A 13,542-nucleotide genomic window follows, 5' to 3' on the forward strand; every position below is an offset into this window, starting at 1 on the left:
ACACTGTGTAAGTACCCAGAAAAAGAAATGATCTTACTTATCTCAAGTGTCCAGGACCTTCTGTTGAAGCAGCAGGTGTTCCCTCCTTTAGACAAATTGCTGTTTATGGAGGGCGTCCACCAAACACGGTACTGTAAACAGCAAAAGGGGGAAATGCCTGGACTTTTTGTTGTGTTTGGGTTAAAGCTCACCTTTGAACCATCTCTAAATAATTTCCTTAAAAAAAAAAAAAAACACACAGATTGTAGGTGGAAATTTTAGCTAACTAAAAAACAAACTTCCCCATAAACGCAATGGATATATGAAGTATAAATGCTAACTATTGATAAAAGCAGATTCAGGGAGTCCCTTTGTTCACAGAACTTATCTTCAGCCAATCTTCATCGATTTGTTGTAATAGGACCATCTCTTTTTGTCTGGTATCAGTTTGGATTGCCTATGCTTTGCAGAATTGCTATGCTGCAGATATATTCACTATATATCTGCAGAATTGCAGATATATTCACTATCAGCATTACTGATAGGTATAAAAATGGAATATTAATATAGCTGAAAAATATAAAATATAAATATAATTATAAATAATATATATAATAATTTATATAATTATAAATATATTTTAAATAAAATAGCAGAAAAAAAATCAACCTTTGCTTTGTAAATCCGGGGACCCTCCTCCAGTTGGTGAGAATGTATGTAATTTATTGACTAGCAACTGGAGAAAAGTTTCTGCAGATAACAAGACTGCGTTCATTGGCCAACCTAGACCTCCAGATTAGCTGTGACACTGGAGGACTCCAACTTCTGATTTCTGTTTCACTGTGGATAATGACGTATGCTTTGAACTTGAAGTAATAAGTTCATGCCAACTGCACCCTGTCTTCAAAGAAATTCACGGTGACACACTTTCTAGGAATGATGTTCAACTGTATCCTGCAGGAAGAAGTCCAAAACTCTTGTAACAACTACTCTCCTGGCGAGGTTCTTTCTAAATAATATTTAAGAGCTTGTTGAATCACTGGGTAGATCATTTGTTCTCAGATAAGGTCATGATAGATACAAATATGTGCCTTAGGTCCTAAGAGCAACTGTTACTCCAATTAGGTCACATTAATATATTAAGAATAAATATTTATATGAAAATTGCTTAATATACCTATTATGAGAATAAGTGAATTAAAACATAATCAGGTAAGTTTCAAGAAATGTCACCTTAGAGAATGCTTGGTGGTTCAATTTTCCGTGATGAATTTTGGAATAGACGATGCCTGGGGAGTAACGCAATGAAAACAATAAAAGAAAAATTCCACAATGCTAAATAAAATTAAGAAAACATTCTGTAACACTGTAATAGAAAAAATAGGACGAATAAGGAGTGCCAGTATTATAGTGAAAATAATTTAGTGTCAATTACAAGTATTTATCTTCCATCGCCTTACTTGAATGAGCTGTATTTTCATTACTATAATCATTTAATCTATGAGAAGGAAGAAGCATGTTTTTATTTTCCTCCAAAAGTAAACATCCTTTTTCGCCATCTGGTGGCTAAGGACCGCATTTTCTGTGTAGATGAAAACAGCCGAACTCAGATTTAACCAGCTAATTATGTTTAATGCTTTCAGCTTCATCTTACTGTAAAGATATGCATATTTCCTTAACCAATGTAAATACAACTGAGGCAATTTTGTTTTAATGGTTCAGAGCATTTTATTCATATTAATCTATCTGTAATATTTAATGCAAGAGAAGGAAAACTAACCAGCAATTATTTTAGAAAAGAATTTTGAGAGGTAATTCATTTTGAAAGTTAAATATGGTAGTAACAATTTGTTTGACTTACCTGTCTTTTGGTATAAAGAATTAACAATATTTGTATGAAAACAAGAAGATTCAAATATATTTTTAAATAAGCATAATAGATATGGTTAATTTCAAAGAGGAAACCTTTGTAGTAATAGTTACAACTGTATGTTGAGAATTCACCATGCCAATGAGGGTAGAAATTTTAAGAGTATACGGTTTGTTCTCCTTATAAACTTTTTGTTAAGTAAAATTTTCAATGTATTTATTAGTACATTTTATGTGTATGTATATTAACCACCTCATTTCATTAAAAATTTAAAATTCATATTAAAAATTAGAAATGACAATAATTTAAGGTTGAATTTCTTTATTTTCTCCCAGAATATTTTAATATTGAAACCCAAATCATTACTTTAGAGAAAGGGAAAAACAGAAACATGAAAAGACAAACATTTCATTTAACTTATGGTATCGTGAGCAGTCACTTTTTTAGGCAACACTTTTTTCTTTGTAGAAAAGAAATAAAAAACAAACAGCACCATTAAAGAATGCATGATCCCTGAATTCTAAACAAAACACTGCCTAAAAATTGTTTCAATGCTTGTTGCACTCCGTCACATTTAGTCAGGTATCAAAGCAAGCATAACAGTATTAAATTGTAGCAGTCTTACTGATTCAACTGCTCCCCCTTCTGAGGATTTTACACACCTTTTCTGAGTTTTTCCTGTGGGAATAATATATTCTTTGGTAGAGGGCTGAAGGAGGGTTGGACTTTGCTGTATGCTGATATAAAATGTCTGTGTACGTTCCGGGCCTTTGCCCCCAAATCTGTATTTGTCATGCATGTTATGTTTGGGTTGCTTCACATTTTGCTGTTACACTGTAAGAGTAATACCGCCTTTTAAAAAAGGCATTAAATGGCTAATGTCAAACAGATGTAAACATTCAGAATACTGACCAAAGGGGAAAAAAGGGAAAAAAAATACACACATACACATTAAAAAAGTATACTGAAAATATGAGTCAGATTAGGTTTCCATGAAGCCAGGGGGAAAAATACAGCAGTACAAGAAAAATTATGGCAACCAAGTAAAGCACTTTCTTTGAAACATTCATGAACAGTACAAATACAACAAAGTTTTTTCTACAGTCTAAATTATTCTGCAACTATCAAAGAGAGTACAAAGCGAAATAGTATGTGCTATAAAAAAAAGCAGCTCCTTTAAATTATAGTAAAAATGCTTTTCGTTCGCTTTACAGTGACAAAGCATGAGGACTGAAGACAAGATTTTTTTTCTATTCAGTGACATTTTGGCTACATCGGCCCCTGACAGTCTGGTGAGTTCCTTTTCTAGGACTCTTCACATTGTTCTCTAGAAACATGGACAGTGACTCTGGGCTCTGTGTATTCGGTGGGCTCACTCCCTCCAGGCTGCTAGCCCGGTGCTGGCCTCCACACTACAGAGCAGATACGACCCTTAACTCGGCTTCAGTTTCTGTCACCTGGGATTTGACCAGACCCAGGAGGAACTGGGAAACCAAGGCCACAGTAACTTCCCCTTTAGAAATTGTGCGAGTGTTTGTAAAGGCCACGGGGCTGTAGCGTCTTGGATCCTTACTCTCGGCTGCCCTGCAAAGCACCATACGCACCAGCTTATGTCCATTTTGAACGAGTAAGACTCTCCAGCTCTAGAAGTCAACTAAACCTTCCACAGCGCATCCCCAAAACACATACCACCACAAAGTCTTTATAGCAACGAGGCTCAACCTCATGGGTTTGTTTTCAAGTTTGTTCCTTCAAACTAGACCTTAGCAGGGAAATAGTCTATGTAACTATGGTGCTCAGGTCTCCAATATTTCTGCTATTCTCACTTTGGGGAAGGAAAAATATTTTCATTCTGAAAATGACTCTTGCATGAGAACATTCATATTAACATGCCCATTAGCTACCTAAATGTCTTTATACAACTTCAGGCAGATGTATATCATATAGGAGAGGGATCAGGGAATAGCAGTTTTCTTCCACCCCTGGTTTCAAAAGTGCTACTTAGGGAAATGCAACCTTTGTGAAAATAATTTAAAAAAATTCCATGATAGATGTGCAAGCTCTGTTCCTGATATGGATATCAGAGTGTCCAATCACCAGGATAACACACATACTAAAATTTGCACATTATACCATGGTAAACATGTAGCAAATAATATACTCCATTTGCACACAGGCAGATATCAGTGGAAATCAGGACACTAAGAACTTGCTCACCTAATCCAAATATACTGGCTTTTGTATATATATTAAATGGCCATTCATAACATATCTGACCTATGTTTTACTTGTGAATTTTTCTTTCCATCTTTCGAGCGCAAAGCTTTAATTCTTTAGTAATATAAACCATATGCAAACACTGGGAATTTAAACAAGGGCAAAAAAAGAGCAAGGGCAGAGAAATATTATGCTCTTTGGAACAGAGTGATAGAATCCACATGTGATCAGCAACTGATTCTCCAAACTTACCATGTGAAAAATGAGAAAAGAGAGAAGGACACTTTTCTTTATTCCCAGTGAGTAACTTGCGGGCAATGTTTCACAATAATGGAACTGATAACGAGCTCAGTATCATATCAGCCTCAACTGTATCTCAAATGCAGAGTGCAAAGGTTCTGTAGACCAGAGTTTCAACTAGGTGTCAGTTACTAGGGTAATGTTGAATCTGCTGGTGTGGACAGTATCTGACACTGGTAGAGGAACAACTAAACTTGGAGGAAGGTGGTGGCATGCAAGTATCTATGTTTTAGGGGTGCCCCTATGTGAGCGTGCCCTTCCAAACCAACATCAGAGCCAAGCAGACCATAGAGACCCACTGATGAGGATACCACTCAAAGCCCCTGGTGCAGAGTGAACTAAGGATCCGCTGGAACTAATGCTGCCTTTCTTGGGAAGGGCTGGTTAAGTGCATTGCTAATATTCTCAGCCATTAATTCTGTTAATTTTAATGTGAAAAACAGAAATGACAGCAACTGAAGCACTGAACCTCAGCCACGGAGGTAGGCCTTATTTGCTTTGATTTCTTCCTAGGTATCTTTCACTATCAGCAATTTGTTAGTAAAAATGACATCTCTATCACTTAATAAAATTTGGCAACATCAAAGTCATAAATATGGAGGGAAAAAAATATGCCATGGTTGACTACTATAAAAAAAAAAATTGCAAGTTTTTTTTTTATCCCCAGGAATGTAATTTCCACTCATTTTAGTCGATTTTTAAGACGTAATTTAAGGGAATGTCAAAAGTTAACATTGATTAGGACGATCCCTTGTGAAAATAACTGTCATTCTTACCCTGAATACAGAAGATTCCCCCCCACGCCCAGATTTTCTACAGTCACAACCGACCAGTGGGTTAAAGGTACTCCGCATTTTGTGCTCTGTAATAGGAAGTTACAATGGACATGGTGTTTGTTCTTTCATCTTCCCACAATGTGCATGTGCTTTTGAACTTGCTTTAGGGAACAGAGCCTGCTGAAACTACAGCTGTCCTCTGGCACGAGGGTGGCCGAAGTACATGGCATGCAACTCAAATACTTGACGCCCAGACTCTCGGCTAAACACTGAGAACAGTTGTAAGATGCAGTATCCCTTTTTCAAAAGTAGTTCCACTACCCCAAATGTGAAGAATGCACTGAATTCACCTGAGGGTGGGGGGAAACCAAATCGTGGAACACCCAGAACAATTCTAAAGGACTAGTTCAGAGTCAAATGCAATTACAGAGATCGTGACTCATGAGGAAAAAACTCGTTTGGAAAAATGTCAACATTTCAGCCTTCTGGAGTCCCTTTCGCCATCAATGACACTTTTAAAAAGAAATGGCCAACCTCTGCAGAATCAGAAGTCAGAATGCAAGGATGTCATCAATAAAGGGCTATGATTATTTCCCCCCATCTCAATATCCAGTAACTGTATGAGAGTGAATAGAATGGACCGATATTTACATCATCAACCCATCTAGGTGTGTTTGCATACACAGCATTTTACTTGTTTGCTCTGAATTTTAGGGCATCTTTTTTCATACTTGCTCTTAGAAGCCACGCACAAAGCTCTGAAATCCTCTGGGCCTCTTACAGTCTCAGGTGTCAAGAGGTTTGAACCAGAATGCTGGGCAAGAGGCCCACACTGCAATTTCAGGTAGAAAAGACATTTCACTACGATGTGTGTACCATGTCCAATGCAGATCCAGGTAATCTGCCCATCTCCGAAAAGAGTCAAAAGGGAGGAAAGAGAATAAGGACAGTGGAGTTCATTAATGGTATACCTCCTTTAATATCTCTTGTGATATGAGTAAATACAAGGAATCATACACTTAAATCAGATTCCCTTTGCCAAACAGAATGTCATCACTTATGGTGAAGGCAGATCCAAAGGAGTCAACTGTGGGAACCCTCACTGGAATGGTTTACCTGTAGAAGAATGCATCACCACCTCAAAATTGCTTTTACTGATCTCTTTCTACATCTCCATTTCTGGTTACCATGAAGTAATTAAATTGTCCTTTTCCTTGCTACACCTGGATTTTTTTTTTTTTTAAGCAACAAATTGGGAGGGAGCGACCTGTATACACACGCTTAGAAATTTTCCAGGAGTTGCGAATGGCAACTGAATATGCAAAAGACATGCTGCTGAGCCCCTTGACTGGGATGCGATCTCGCCTCTCCCAGAAACGCCAGAAAACAATATGAGATAGAGAAAAGAGCCTCTGTTCCAAACTAAAATAAATTAGCACGGGATAGACCCCAGAGTGACGCAATGTGTTGTTGATGATGCCGTTTGGCTTTTCCATAGAGGAAAAGGGATACTGCACCTTTCACTCGGCTTTTATCGCACAACCAGGCAAGCGACACAGAGTTTAGAAGGCCCTATGCAGTCGTCGTGGCAGAAGGCCCCGCAGCCTTTGCACACAATCATGGCTTTCAGCCGGCAAGAGCATTTCAGTTCCAATTCGTCCGCGTTGCTGCTGTCGGCAAAGTTCTGAACAGGCATCTGGGCGTTCTGAGCGGGCAGGCCCGTGGTAGGACTGGAGCCACTTCCCAAAACCCCAATGGACTTTTCAATGGCAGACGTGGCCCTTCTGAAGCTTGTGCTCCCGAAGTGGATGGTTGGATAGTTTCCACAGAGCTGCTGTTGTTGCTGCACCTGCATTTTCTGAGCAGCTAATTGGGTAAAAGGCTTTTGCGGCTCGGAAAGCAAATAGGAAGAGAAATCGGCATTTTTCAGCGCAAAGGCCTTCAACTGTTCTTTCATCTCATTCTGATCGTAGGAAACTTGTTTCATGCCCAGTTCGCAGCTGCTGCTTAAACCTTCCTCAAAAGAAAGAGGTTCCGATTTTATATTGCTACATATGCCCGTGGACTGAGGCCAACTGAGTCTCTTAGTGGTTTCCATGGTAACCGGTGGTTGTTTCTGCTCGGGTGGGACTTCTGGGTTCGGATGAGACGGAGGTAGTGGAGGAGGTGGCGGTGGTGGGGGCGGTGGGGGGGGGCGGGGGCAGAGCCAAGGGGGGAGGGGGCGGAGGCGGCGGGAGATGCACCAGGGCCTTGTGTGGCATTCCGTGCGGGGTCCCCCCGACGTCATCACCTTCTTTAATCGGCACGTTGGGGGGTGCCATGTTGGCTAACCTCAGCTGGTGAGGCGCCGGGGAAAGGCCAACCTCCCCCAGTCCCTTCTGTTCAAGGTGCCTGTTGAAGGCGAATGAGCTACAGCCTGCTGAGGTCTTGGCAGAGGCCGGTAACAGAGCTGCTGGAGGAAGAGGGCCCCTGGGTGTCAGAGGCATTTGGTAAAACTGCTGTCTGTGCGAGGTCCCGGGGTCGGGATGGAAGCCCCCGTTCTTGTCGACGTGAAACAGGGTCTGCTGGAAGCTACACGAGGGGAGCAGCCGCTTCTGCTGTTTGACCTCGGGGCTGTGAGCAATCCTGCTCTGCGCAGGGTGCTTGTTCAGCCACTCCTGCTTCAGAGGCTGGCTGTGTGCCAGTGGACTCAGGCCGGAGCCGAGGACACAGGGCACTCCTTTCACGTCGGGGTCCGCCAGCAGTTTCCCCGGCTCGCATTTCACTTGCGTGTGCTCCCCCACGGTCCTGGCCACCCTCTTCTTGGGGTGGTTCTCTCGCTTCCTCATTTGGAGCGGTGCCAGGGCTCCGGCCAAGTAGCCCTTCCCATCTGGATTGGGCGAGCTGAGGGGCATTTCAACCACGTTCCTCTCTGGGGCTGCTTTACCCGCTGAGGTAGTCGGAAGAGGCAGGGGGAGCCTGTTGATCTCCAGCTTGGCTCCCAGTCTGGGCTGCGGCAACACTTTCTCCAGAGGTAGGTTGCCCTGGAGTAACTGTGTGACGAGGGGGTTGTTGGCCTCCACCGACGACAGACGGCAGCTGGAGTTCCCAGCGCTGGGCACCCTCTTCAGGTTGTCTGTGGCCAAAGAGACAGCCTCCTCCAGGGGCCCGGAGGCGGGGGCCTTCACGGTCTGCGGTGGCTGCACACTCGGGGCTGCCTCGGCGGCTGGAGCAGGCAGCTCGGAGCCGGGGAAATCTTCGGTGTCCATCCTGAAGCCTTTGTCCACGTCGTGAGGTTCGGACTTCACGGGGAGCGTGACACTTGTGATGAGATTCCGGGGCTGAAGTTCCACCACATGCGAGTAGCTGGCGTGCTCGGTCTTGATGGACTTGGGACAGCTCTGCTCCAGATAGTCCTTCTGTTTGCTGGAAGCCGGGTGGCTGGGTGGAGGCTGGCCCGTGCTCCGCATCCCGTCCTCACTCCAGCAGATCCGGCTGCCCGGGTTGTACGGATGGCTACAGGTGGTGTCAGCTTCACTCTTGAACGTGGCTGAGCCACGCGCCTGCTCGGCAAAGCTGTGACTCGGGGGAGTCCCCTCTTTTAATTTATCGGGAATGACCAGGAGTCCTTCGCGAAGACCCGGACAAGTGGCCTTCATCGTCTGACTGTCTTGCTCGGCCACGGAAGCCGTGATGAAACTGGAACTGTGATCTCCGCCTTCAAGGGCCACCGGCTCGGGCCTGCTGATGACAGACACCTGAGGGCAAGCCATGGGTGGCCCGGCTGCCTCCGTCCTCCCGGCCCGGGTCTGGAGCTCCAAGCCAGCTTCCGTGCTCTCCAGGGAAACCGTCAGAGACAGGGTGGAGGTCAACGTGGTGCTGTGGTCCACGATGACCTTACAGGGGATCGATCGGTTTATGGCTGCTGGTGTGAAGCCGCCCGGGGTTGGCTGAGGTTTCCCAGAAGGGTCTCCCCTGTTCCGAGTCCCTGAAGTTTTGTCCAGGCTTTCGGCACTTAACTTGGGAGGGCTATCATAAGAGCTGATGGTCAGCATGCTTCCAGAAAACACTGCCACGGGTGGGCGTGCCACCAGGGCGTCAGTGACCGCAACGGGGTCCCTACAGCCGAGGGCAGCTCTCACAGTGGTGCCCATGGGCACAGTGGCCGGTTCTTCACTCCCAGGCATGGCTATCTTCTCAGAAGGGTATCTGTTGTTCATTCCCGTTGGGGGCATCAAAACAGAGCTAGAGGAGAGATGGTTGGGAAAGTTGCTTCCAATCGAGGGAGCTGGCACGGAGGTGTACTGAGCAGAGACGAGGCTGCCAGCACTGCTGCTGGGTACCAGTGCCAGCTGGTCATTGTGGGGGCTGGCCGAGCCTGAGCCCTCTGAGGGGGCGGGGAGAGGTGTGCTCTCCATACATTTTGGTATAATGGCTATGCATGGGGTATCCGTTCCCTGGATGGTTTTTAACATGCTTATGTTACAAGCAGAAATTGTAGCGTTTGCACTGTCAACAGACATTAGGACGGAGGATTTATCAACAGGACTCACAAAGGGATGCTCTTTAATTGCTCCCGACAGAGCGGTGCTGCAGACAGACGCGGGGACGGGATTTTTATTAAAAAGCATGGGCACACTGCTATTTTCAGAAGAGGTAGATGAAACCATTTTCTCAGGTAAGTGTGACACGGGTGTGTTTTCGTCAGAACTATGCACAGATAAGTCCGTAGCGGTTTCTGCAAGTTTCGTCGGGTTGAGAGGCTGCTGTAGAACCGTGGTGGTGTCCCGGAGGTGCGCGGCCTTGTTGCTGGGAGATCGGCAGTTCGGGTTGACAATGATGACGCCAGGCGAGCCTTCAATTTTTGTTTCAGGGGCAGGAGAGACGACGTCTAAGCTTGGAGGCCCTTCCTTTGGGCCGAGCTGGGGAGGCCCCCGGGGCTCTTTCGGGTTCTGGAAGAGGTGGGCTCGTGCTTGATGCTTAGCAAACAGCTTGGCCTTTGTCTGCTCTTTGATGTGCGCCAGGGTCCGGGCCTTCCCGCCCTCTCCGGGGCTCCCCATGGCACCTGAGACGATGCTGGCCGCGGCCGCCACAGCTGCAGCCGCCGCCGCCTCGCGCTGGGCCCTGGCTTGCTGCGCTCGGGCCTTGATGTCTGCCAGGGTCCGGGCTCCCGTGTTCCTCCCGCTACTGACCGAGGTGCTGGAAGACGCACGAGCCTCTGGTTTGGAGACAGGTTGGCTCTTGATGATAAAGGGTGGCCCGATTTTGGAAAGCTGGATCTACAGAAAGGAGGCGGGGGGCGGGGGGGGTGGGGGTGGGGGGCAGAAATGAAAAGATAAAGTAAGCGTAAGGAGCACCGAAGAGGCGCATGTGCACATGATTCCAGAGGCGCATGCGCACGCAAGAGCAGGGAATAACCACGTTTTTAAAGGGGCCAACCCCTAAATCCAGGAATGGGCTTTTGGAGGTAAAAAAAAAAAAGCAACAATAAACGCAGCACGAATGTGAAAATTAAAAAAATTTAACCTCTGTTTTAATCTACAAAACATCAAACAGTGACTTCATTTGGCATGGAAATGAAACATATTAAAGCATCACATGAATGGAAAGGAAGCCCAGGCTTCTTCAAATGAGGTAAACTAAAAAATAGTTAAGCTTTCGACTTATCTTCCTGGCTGTCATGAAAAAGTGGGACCTTGACTCTGTTTGAATTTACTGGTCTTAATCTGACATAAAGGAGAAAGCCCCAAGGAAGGCTCAAGACTAGAATTCTCAGCTGTGATCCCAGGCTGTGTACTTCAGTTTCTCCAACAACCTCCGAAGTAAAAGACTGTAGGTTTTATGTGGTCCCATACCACCTAGCCTGTTGCTTTATACATATAATAAGCACACAATATGAGTTTGTAAATTCAGTTGTAAAATGAGCCTGGCTATTTCCGGTCTATTTCCTTCGCAGAGCTGTTATAAAGAGGGAATGAGACTGTTTTTGTGAGAATGCTCTGCCTTCCAAAGGGATTTTGTTATTAGCAGTATGTTTTATTGAAAGCAAGGGCAACTCTAGTTTTCTGCCTCCAAAATAACATGGGTTTGGCAGTTTATTTTGGAAATCCAGTGTGCTGAATTTCATACATGTCCCAACACACACTGTTCACTTACTCATGCTGAGACACGCATATGTGTGTGCTCAATCGTTAAGTCATGTCTCTTTGCAACCCCATGGAATGCAGCCTGCCAGGATCCTCTCTGTCCATGGGATTTTCTAGGCAAGAATACTGGAGTGGGCTGCTATTTCCTCCTCCGAGGGATCTTCCCAATCCAGGGATCAAACTTGCGTCTTCTGCATGGCAGGCGGATTCTTTACCACTGAGCCACCAAGGAAGCCCAAGAGATGCACAGTTGTCACCGAATTCATGCAGCCTAAGACCTAACACCTAACTGTGGTGTTGGAGAAGACTCTTGAGAGTCCCTTGGACTACAAGGAGATCCAACCAGTCCATTCTGAAGGAGATCAGCCCTGGGATTTCTTTGGAAGGAATGATGCTAAAGCTGAAACTCCAGTAGTTTGGCCACCTCGTGCGAAGAGTTGACTCATTGGAAAAGACTCTGATGCTGGGAGGGATTGAGGGCAGGAGGAGAAGGGGACAGAGGATGAGATGGCTGGATGGCATCACTGACTCCATGGACATGAGTCTCAGTGAACTCCAGGAGTTGGTGATGGCCAGGGAGGCCTGGCGTGCTGCGATTCATGGGGTCACAAAGAGTCGGACACTGAAGACCTAACAACCAATATCCCAAAGCAACGGCCTGTGATGTGCTAGCCACTGAGAATGTTCACAGAGTCACAGATTTATGGAGCTGGAAGGGATCTAGTTAAAGCCCTTAATGTACAGCTGCAAACACTGAGCCTGTGGAGATAGGCTGCTCTGGGGTCCTCTAACCAGAGCATGATGGAGACTTTCAGCCCCCTGTTCTCTTCTGTTGACATGTACTATGCTCCCTTTTATTCTGTCCTCTAGAAAAAAGATTTTTCCTAGAAAACTTACATCTCTCTTCTTAACATTTGTGCACTTACATATGTTGACATTATAAACATGTGACACATACTACAAGATCATTTCAACTTGGAATTATCCTTTAGAACTTTGGAAGGTGGAATTATTTTCCTGAGCTCTCATTTCTCATTTTCAAACATGTGCTGGTTCTCTTCTGATCTAAAGGCTCCAAAGAAAGATAAATTTAGAAAAGGATTTCAGCTTTTCAAGTACTTCCCTTCATTTAAAAAATTAGAAACATCAAGCCTAACAAACAACAAATTTGTTTTATCTAACTAATCCACGTATGTTTACATAAAGGTATATATCACTTTTAAAAACAGCTTTTGACAAAAAACAGGATACTTCAATGTATTATATACTTGTATATATGTCTATACTTAAACATATTATACTTAAAAGTATTTCCTAGGGGAAGCATGCTTATTATATTTGTCTTTCCATTGCTTCATAAATGAAAATGCATAGCAGGGTTTTAATGGGAGCTTAATGTTCATCTTTTGTATCTCCAGAATCTTATTTAATAGGGAATGATTCATTATACAGAATAACTACAATCACACCCTTAAAAGTCAACCTTAGGGAGATTAAGAGTCCCTATTATAAGTAGATGTCAGAGCAGAATAAAATAAAAAGACATGAAGAAAAACAAAGGCTGTTTGTTTATAGTTCTTTGAATCAATCTTAATTTTCAGTTCACTTAGGCAGATTCAATTATATAAAAGGTTGGTTTTCTGAGAGTTAAAATCTACCTGGGAATCAAAATAAGAAGTGTAATTAGGAATGTTTGTCTACAGGTTTTATTATTTTGTGAAGTCAAATACTTCTTTAACTATCTTGGAAATAAAATAGTAGCATTTGTATACATGTATATCTATGGCATTTTCCTCTGGGTTTGCAAAGCAATTTCATTTATTTATTCAAGAAGTATTTAATGAAGGTCTTTCACAAGCCAGGCCCTCTCTGCTGGGCAGTGTGGTGTGTGGGGAGTTCAATGTTTGTTGGCAAATGAATGAAGGGGTAATACATACCTTCATTTCTTGAGTGCATGCCTCTGACTTGATCACTACTGTCTCTAGTTCTGCTAACTTTTATAGAATGATGAATTAACCTTCAAATTTATGTAGATCTCTGTCCTACATCTTGGAGTCCCCCAAAGGCCATGTTATCTGAGTGGCCTGTGGGCTCCTCCAGGCCCAGTTCTCCCTGTTCATTTGATTTTTCCCTTAAATGCCCAGGTCTAAATATATACATGTATCTAAACTTACTGTATGAACTCAATGCAGTCTGAAAAAGAATCACTTAGTATCAGACTGGCGCTGGGAGTATTGGAGTATAAACTGTGACATTTACTCTTGAAAAATGAAAT

The 13,542-nt window shown here is 43.9% G+C and overlaps 1 protein-coding gene across 1 annotated transcript in view; it reads right to left on the reverse strand.

The window, feature by feature from the left end:
• Positions 1–2,165: 2,165 nt before the first annotated feature.
• Positions 2,166–13,542, reverse strand: part of ASXL3 (ASXL transcriptional regulator 3) — a 195,966-nt gene continuing 184,589 nt past the window's right edge. Inside the window, 2 exon segments of the mRNA XM_070778764.1 lie at positions 2,166–7,334; positions 7,336–10,400. Coding sequence (XP_070634865.1) covers positions 6,674–7,334; positions 7,336–10,400 — 3,726 coding nt within the window. The 3' untranslated portion in view covers positions 2,166–6,673.

The sequence above is a fragment of the Bos indicus genome, chromosome 24 (assembly GCF_029378745.1).
Source record: "Bos indicus isolate NIAB-ARS_2022 breed Sahiwal x Tharparkar chromosome 24, NIAB-ARS_B.indTharparkar_mat_pri_1.0, whole genome shotgun sequence".
NCBI classification, from domain to species: domain Eukaryota; kingdom Metazoa; phylum Chordata; class Mammalia; order Artiodactyla; family Bovidae; genus Bos; species Bos indicus.